This window comes from Centruroides sculpturatus, unplaced genomic scaffold (genome assembly GCF_000671375.1).
Source record: "Centruroides sculpturatus isolate CEXI.00-Female unplaced genomic scaffold, Cexi_2.0 scaffold1097, whole genome shotgun sequence".
NCBI classification, from domain to species: Eukaryota; Metazoa; Arthropoda; class Arachnida; order Scorpiones; family Buthidae; genus Centruroides; species Centruroides sculpturatus.
The window spans coordinates 185,094-193,595 of NW_019385328.1; the positions used below are offsets into that span (position 1 = coordinate 185,094).

Sequence of the window (8,502 nt, forward strand, 5' to 3'; positions counted from 1 at the left end):
TTTTTAAGTACCCCTTATATTTTTTATGCAATTTTATAATTACTGCGTTAGATGTTAGTAGTAGTGGTTTGAGCAGCTTTGATCACAAAATTAATTTCAGATGTCAATTAAATTAAAATTACAAATAAAAATTTGTTGAATGGAATTATTTCAGATCACAAAATTAATTTTCCAATCATAAATCTTAATTTTATTTTAACAATAAATTGCTGGCCAAGTATTTGGTAACGAGAAACATAATTCCAGTTTAGATAATGTTTTAATACGCTTAAAGTCGTAGTTTTTAATCGTTGCTAATTTAAATTTTTTTATATCAGACTTATGTATGTGTTGCTTAATAAAATTATTTGAAAGATTTTGATATTCAGTGACTTCATTCCAATCAAATTTAAAGTAAATTAACTTTTCAATAAAAATCTTAATCATATAATTAATTTCAGATGTCAATTAAATTAAAATTACAAATAATTTGTGGTGTATAATTTTCATATTAATTTTTAAAGTTATAAATTATTTTCAGAACAAATATTTCTTAGGTAAATTAAAATTATGTGTAATTTTATTCTCAAATTTTTTTAGTTTCCTTATTTAGAAAACTTTACAATTCATTTCATTTTTTAGTTTTCATTAAATATCTTGAAACAATAATTATTTCAGATATAATAATTTCAGATCAAATGATCAGCAATAATAATTTTAGTATTTAGAAAACTACTCAATTCATTTCGTTATTTTGCAATTTGTTCTAATATTTAAGTGAATTAAAGCACAACAACTTAAAATAATATTTTAACAATAAGACAAAGTAAAATAGGGAAATAGTTAAATATAATAATTTTTTAAATTATATTTGTTACTTATTTATTAAATATCGCAAAACGAACGATGCTTTTTATAATATTTCTGCCAATAACAATTATTTGATGTTTGACAGCGAAGAAGTTTGATATCTAAATAACTGTAGCTTCAGTTTTTAAAAAGATTTTTTTGTATTTATTTACCGTTAAATAAAAATAATTCGTTATACATTGAGAAATGATTTAATAACTTTTGTAAATTACTATGTTCAATCCAACTAGTATATCCGATGTTTTTTATCTATAAAATTTTGTCCATCAATTTTTTTGCTAGTAAAATTGACTTGCCATTTATCTTTTGCCTATAATTGATACATTTAACAGAAACTATATAAATGTCTATTACAGCTTTTCAATATAACAAATACGTTTTTTTAAATGTTATAGGAAAAAAAGTTATGTATATATTAGAATAATAAGTCAATGAACTTTACTAAACATAAACTTGTAAATTTTTCGAAGATNAATAGTTTTTACTGACCATATAGAACGTTCACTGATATACCAAATGTCTTTTATTCCTTTTATTGATATTACATATATCACGATTATATTTGATTATTTCATCTATTTTATCACATTGTTAATGCGAAATCTATAAAAATATAACTTTTAAAATTTATATTGTAATTAAATTGAAACGAAACTTCTTCCTCTGTTCAGCCACACTGCCCAATCTCAATGAAGATATAATTGTGATCACTGACTCTGGAAATTGGTGCCACAGCCCAGCTTTGGATTATCCTTAATGCTCTGTTGTTACATATTGTTATATCTATCCAACTTTGGCCATTTGGGCCCTCAAAGGTGGGCAATGAATCTGGATCCTTTAAGATGTGCATTTCATTCGAGCTCACAAACTCAAGCAACAGTTCTGCTCTTTCATCATTCTCTGGATCTCCCCATATCTGAGAATAAGCGTTTAAGGCTCCTCCTATTATAATGTTTTTGTTCTTAAAGTTTTTAACCAATTCATCCAGTTCGCTAAGAAATGGTCCCAAGTCGTTTGTTATCGGGAAATAGACATTCACCATATTTACACTGTTGTTTCCATTTCCAATTTTTATACAGGTCATTCCTCTGTTGCTCCACTGAGTGTAGTATAGCACAGGGATGGAGTTGTCGTTGACAATAGCCAAAGTCTTTGGTCTTTCACTTTTGTCATATAAGGTTCGATAAGAAACCCTTAGACAACCCGGTGTACTTCTCAGGCAGTAGGGCTCCTGAACTAGAGCAACATCCATCCTTTCCATTACCTTACAGAGTGCAGATGTAGCCCCAATTGACCTTTGTGTATTTACTTGTAATACTTTTATCCTTTTGTTTCCTTCCTGACTAATTGTAGCCATAATCTATTTTGGTCATTATCATACGTCTTACCTTTTGTATTTGGGGGCACTTTTTGTCGCATGCGTTATGGTTCGTATCTTTCAGTCTCTCTTTTCTACAATTACAGCAGTCAGCTCTTGCTTTATTTGGGCAATCTTTGAATTTGTGGTTCTCCGCATTGACTACAGACAATGTCTTTTTCCACAATTTTTTTGCTATATGCCCAATTTTACAACACTTATAGCATTGAGTGACATTTATGTATTCTTCTATGCCACACCTTGACCAGCCAAGGTTAATTTTCTTTTTAGTCATTAGTAATTGACGGACTCTTGGGCTTATTTCAGCCACCCAATTCACCGTTTGTTTCTCCCGACTACCGTACTTGAATTTCAGTTCCTTTTTTTCTGTATTCATTGATATCTATATTACTTTTTTTCTGTATTCATTGATATCTATATTACTTTTTTTCTGTATTCATTGATATCTATATTACTATTTATGATTTCATTTTGTTCAAATAGACATTCTTCAACTTCTTCTTTTGGGGCATCCTTGGTCACTCCGTAGATGACAATGCGAGGTCGTCTCTTCACTGGCTCTCTGGTTTTCAGGCCAGTCTTTTCTTCTATTTCTTCCCTCAGTTTTTTCGTTTCCTCTGCCGTGTTAACTTCAATCGCTACCCCGCCTCTTTTTAATTTCCTCATTTCTTGGATCCCAACTCCTAGTTTTCTTGGGTTGATATTCTTTTTCAGACGCTGTTTGGTCCTTTCTGGGTCTCCACCCTCCTGTTCTAACTCCACCAGTAGAATTCCTTTAGGCTGCTGCTTCGCCTTCTTTGACACTACTTGTGCGTAACTCTGTACTGGCTTTGTTGTTGGTGCTAAAAGTACTTTATCCGACTTTTGGTTGATGGAGTCCATCACAGTTCGATGGAGTTCATCACAGCGGATCCTCTTCACTGTCTCTTAGGATATCGATGATCTTGTCGATCTTTTCGATGATGAACGTTGTGCGTTTTACCGTCATCTTGCCTGAATTGTTCGCCATCATATACTCTTGGATTTCGTCGCGGATACTTTCCGCTAGCAGTACTCTCTCTGCTTGGAGAGACACTTCCATTTTCTGAGATGACGTCTCGTCATCCGTTTCGGAAACTTTCGGCCTCTTGGCCATAGTCCTTAAAAGGACTCTTTGTAACGTTTTGAACAAGCGCAGCTACTGATTAGTTTCGCCCACTAGGGGTTACTCACAGGCAGGACCAACTGGGAGGTTCAGCAGCCGCTTCCCCTATGGCCTCGTTAAAGCGCAAAATAATATAGCACAATCTAAAGGCACTGAAAAGCCTAAAATAGACGCACAGAACTCGCAAATTGGCGCAAACGAAACAAATTGGGGCACCCTGCCCTCTGGAGCGATATAGTAATCTCTCCATAATTAGGCAAAATCATTTTATTAAATTGTGGAAATCGTTTTCTCTAATACCGCACAATGGGTCGTGTTTCGTGCCATGCCGTACACTGATGGTTAAATCCTTCTTATCATACGTGCAATCAATTTGATGATTTTTGTCACGAGTTCTATCATTCGTTCAATTTGTAAGTTGCTTTTTCTACCTCCAACTCTTTTGTGAAGTTAATCTGCAAATACTTGCAAAGTGTTTCAGTATTGGTGATACGCATATGTTCATTTCTGAAACCTCTTTGCAAAACTCAGCGACAGAGTGTAAAAACATAAATGGAAAAATATGTACAAGCGAAGAGAGAAAAACGACTTGGAGACTAGATGTTGTAATTTGTTTACAGCACATCTCAAACCTAATATACAGACTAAATTTTAATATTGCAAAAGAAGGACGCGTGTTTCTGCAGAAGCACATGAAAAACTACTGTACCGAATACCGGTAAGGCAGTTCCCGAAAATAAGGTACAATTTTTTATAGAAATTTAATAACGAGTTACGTTATAAGTTACAATTATTTGTTTGAAAATAGATGGAAATCAGTATACAATACAAAAAATTCCGTAATTCAAGAAAGTTTCTGGTGAAATTTAGATCAGAAGTAAATCAGGATGGACTCGAAACATTAGAAAGTGAATACGAATATTCAAAAATTGGTTGATGAAAGAAATCTCTAAAAACAAAAAAGTACTCTTAAAAAACAAATTATTAGTTTTTCATACGAATTCTGTCTTGTGTTAAAAAAATTTACAACGCAAACTCATGGGTGACACTCACTCGATTACTTTGTAGACTAAGCATTTCGAATTGCTGAGAGGAAAATGATTCAGTAAGATTATTGAAATTGCGTTATTAAAAAATATGTAAATTAATTAATTAATCGAAGTTAGTTCTAAGTTATTATTTATTCAGGATTACGAAGGATAACCGAATATACTTGAGTATCAAATGTTGCCTTTATTCAGTTATATTGTTTTAATTCGATTTTGAAAACTCGAAACCAAAGCAATCGACTAAAAATCCACTTGTGTTTTCTTAATTCTGTGCAATTCCCTTAGTTTTTGTATAAAATTTTCATCAAATTGCAAAATCCGCGCTAGCGAAGCTGCGGGTATAGCTAGCTAATTAATACAGTAGACCCCACCTATAAAACGGGTTCCTATAATTACGATTCCTATAAGACAGCAAAAAAATTGCGACGGTATCCGTAAAAAACAGTAAAAACTCCTATAATTACGTAAAACGTCATCAGGCAGCCGAACTACTTTCCGCGCCGTCAAGCGCCACGCTACAGAGAGATTACTATCGTCTGTACAGTATTATATATAAATTAGGTACTGTACATATAATTATATATTAATTATATATAAATTAGGTACTGTATATATAATTATATATTAACTTACTGTAACTTTGTTATAATTAAATTTATAATTTTCGCCGTCTAGCGTAGCGCCACGCTACGGAGATTTTACGCTAACTATCGTCTGTACAGTATGTAAATTAGGTACCGTAAGTCTAATACAGTACTGTAATTTTATACATTTCTTGTGAAAGAAACATTTCTTATTCAACGGCCATAAAAATTATTTATATTAATGATGTCTCCAAAGTTCATTGAAGTTTTCGCAGAAAAATAACATCAGAAATCGCGGCCGCGGTTTGCTGAGTTGTTCCGCGACGAAAACAAGCTTGAGCAATGGCGATGTTGAATGGAACACACTCGGTAAGTAATCCTACAATTGTTTGTTTATAGCGTAGTTTATACGGATTATTTCCAAAAATATATACGTATTTTGGAAATGTTGAGTCGGATTAGTCTAGAATCGATTAATTTTATGGAAGAAAACCTTTCAAACAGCCGTAGTCCGTAAACTTCACACGTGTCGGCAGAGCCGTAACCAGCCATTCCTGTGCCCTGTGCAAGAATTTGTATGTAGGCCCCTTAATTTATTTGGTTTGGGAAAATAATAAAACAAATACATTACAATAGATTTTTAATCAAATTTATCTTAATTGGACTTTTCTGGCTTTCATTTCAGCAAATTCATTAATTACATCATCATAATTAATATTTTCAACTATATTGTATTCTACTGAAATAATAGAAATATTGGATAATCGCTCTTGTCCGATAGTTGATCTTAAATAATTTTTTATTAATTTTAACTTGCTAAAACTTCTCTCGCACGAAGCAATAGAAACGGGAAGAGTTAGAAATATTCGAAGAGCGACATTGATATTTGGGTAAAACTCAAACCAAAATCACGAAGAGCCTGTAGAATATCAACCGGAGATGCATGCAGTTTCTATATTTTGTATAAGAGTCGTTACTTCAAACTTAAAACTTTCAATTTCGCTTGTGAATTCGTACTTTTTAAAATTCTTGCTATATTTAATAGCGAGATCTGCAGCCGATTTTTTTAAATCATCAACACTCATGTATTGTAAAGACGAGCCGTAGAGAAAGCAAAAATCGTCACAGATAGTTTTCATTTTTTGATAACGCCAATCTATTTGAAACATCAGAGTGTCTAAAAACACTGTAAATTTGTATTTTAAATAATTTTTCGGGTGTCAAGTTATTTCCTTCATTTGGTGTTTTATCTATTTCCATTATCTTAACTTTTTTTTTCGTTTATTATTAAGAAATCCATTTTCTATACCCATTTCTTCTGCCAATTTTTGTACTTCCTGCAAATTTTGATTAAAACCTGTATCTCGAAGCCCTTGTAATGTACCAAGTAATCCAGCAATTAATTTTGTTTCACAATCTATTGACAAATCTTTCTGTTGTAATGCTTTATTTGTTCGATCGATGCATTGCAGAATTTTATTCCATATAGAAAGAGTACAGATAAATTTATAATTAATTTGCAAAATCAAACTTTTTGCATTAGATACAACTTCCGGATTTGAAAAATCATTTGAAATCGTTTGCAGTCCTTTCATTACTTCAGGTAATTGTAAATACAGCGCCTTTATTGCACTGGCCTTTGATGACCACCTTGTATCAGAAAAACTTTTAAGTGACAATTTTAGGCACTTCATTAAAATGTCCCAACGTGTTGTTGAGGACGAGAAAAAATTAAATAATCTATGCACAATACCAAAAAAAGTAATCATTTCTGGAGTTGTAGGTGCAGCGTGGACACCAGCTAAATTTAGATTATGAGCTGCACAAGGTACAAATATTGCTAAATTATTAATTTCCAAAATACGTGCACTAACTCCTTTATATTTGCCAGCCATATTGGCACCATTGTCAAATCCTTGCCCCCTGAAATCCTGAATATCCAATTTATCAACTTCTAGTTTATTTAAAATTTCAGTCGATAAACCTTCTCCCTTTTTTTCATGTGACTGAATAAAGTTGATGAAGCTTTCTTCAATCATTAACTTTCCATTACAGTCAACATGGACATATCTTATCATCTGACTCATTTGTTCTTTTCTTGAAACATCGGGGGTGCAGTCGAATACAATGGTGTAGTACTTTGCTTTCTTAATTCTGCGTAAGATTTCATTTCTAGTTTTGTACCCAACTAAATTTATTATTTCATTTTGAATAATGGGTGAGAAATAAGAAACTGAATCTTTTTTGTTTTTCGATATGTTTCTTTAAAGTAGTATTATAATGGCTAGCAAATTCAATCAAATTTTAAAAAATGCCGCAATTTGGATCTCCAATATTTTCATTTGAACCTCTAAGAGCAATATTATTTTTGGCACAGAATAGAATAGCATCCAATATTATTTTCAATATTTCACGCCATATCATTTTTTTCCTTGTTAATTGAATTAACTACATAATCATTGATTGCATTTCCTAATTTTAGATTCTTTTCCATCACTTTCCATTTCACATACGAATTTCGGTGCTCCGGAGAATTTTCATGTAAAGGAATAACCGGATGAAGATGCTTCCAATCATGAAATCCTTTTTGTGGATCTGAAAGATTATGTGATTTGTGTCTAAAAAGCATGCAAGGAAAGCAAAAAACTGCATTTTGATTAATGGAATATAAAATCCACTTTCTTTTAACAATTTCGCCATTAATTTGTTTAACATAAAACCAGTCTTTTGTAAATTTGCGCCCTGAATCGTCTGCTTTCAACGTGTTAAAGTTAACGTTGTCGCCTTGATCCGGACAATGTATGACAAAGGAATATATTAATTTATTTGTAATAGTAGGCCAGGAATGGAAATCGTTGTAATTTAGCAGTATTTCTTCTGGAACAGTAGAGCACATATTTTGTACAGTATTTTCGATTTGAGAGACAGTACTTTGTGCAGGCTCGTCCTCTTTTGAATTATTATGGGGCAACTGTAGTAAAATATCTTGTGAAGTAATAGATTTTACTTCTTGCAGTGGCTCCTTATTTTTGCTTCTCTGAGAATTGTCGTTCATTGAAGGGGTAGATGTCAAATGTAGTGTTGAATCATCAGCTTGTGAAGCAGTATTAGGTTTGACCTCTTCCGCACTTCCTCTGTTCTCTAGTGTTTCTGTACTTAGCCATTTAACAAATTGTTGCGACATTGGCTTGCATTCTTCTAATTTTCGTTTCCTTATATTTCTCTTTTGTGCACCCGACAGTTGCTTAGACATTTTTAAACCAGAACTAAACGAAAATATTATTTTTAACATGTTGCCTGTACAAGTATAAAACTGTTATAAGATACTGTAAACTGTATACTAGCTATTATTTATAGAGCAAATGTGACGAAATATCATTTGCTTAGATGCCCTCGTATCTAATATTCCTATGTTTTTTCCAACCAAACATTTTACAGAAAATAATAAAAACTAAAAATTCGTTGCATATAAAATTAATTATTAAAATTTTACTATAA

General features: G+C 32.1%; 1 protein-coding gene across 1 annotated transcript; it reads right to left on the reverse strand.

Annotated features, from left to right (window-relative positions):
• Window positions 1-4,237: 4,237 nt before the first annotated feature.
• Window positions 4,238-8,257, reverse strand: LOC111637713. Its single transcript, XM_023383276.1, has 3 exons — window positions 7,936-8,257; window positions 6,314-7,192; window positions 4,238-4,320 (listed from the first exon to the last, which is right to left on the reverse strand). The coding sequence occupies exons 1-3, from the start codon at window positions 8,255-8,257 to the stop codon at window positions 4,238-4,240; spliced, it is 1,284 nt and encodes a 427-aa protein (XP_023239044.1).
• Between the last annotated feature and the right edge of the window lie 245 nt (window positions 8,258-8,502).

Coding starts and splice junctions, on each gene's coding strand:
- LOC111637713 (XM_023383276.1), bottom strand. CDS start 8,257: ATGTCTAAGCAACTGTCGGGTGCACAAAAGAGAAATATAAGGAAACGA. Junction 7,193..7,935: donor AGAGGACGAGCCTGCACAAA/GTACTGTCTCTC, acceptor TAATAAATTTAG/TTGGGTACAAAACTAGAAAT. Junction 4,321..6,313: donor AAAATTGGCAGAAGAAATGG/GTATAGAAAATG, acceptor TTTTGTTTTTAG/AGATTTCTTTCATCAACCAA.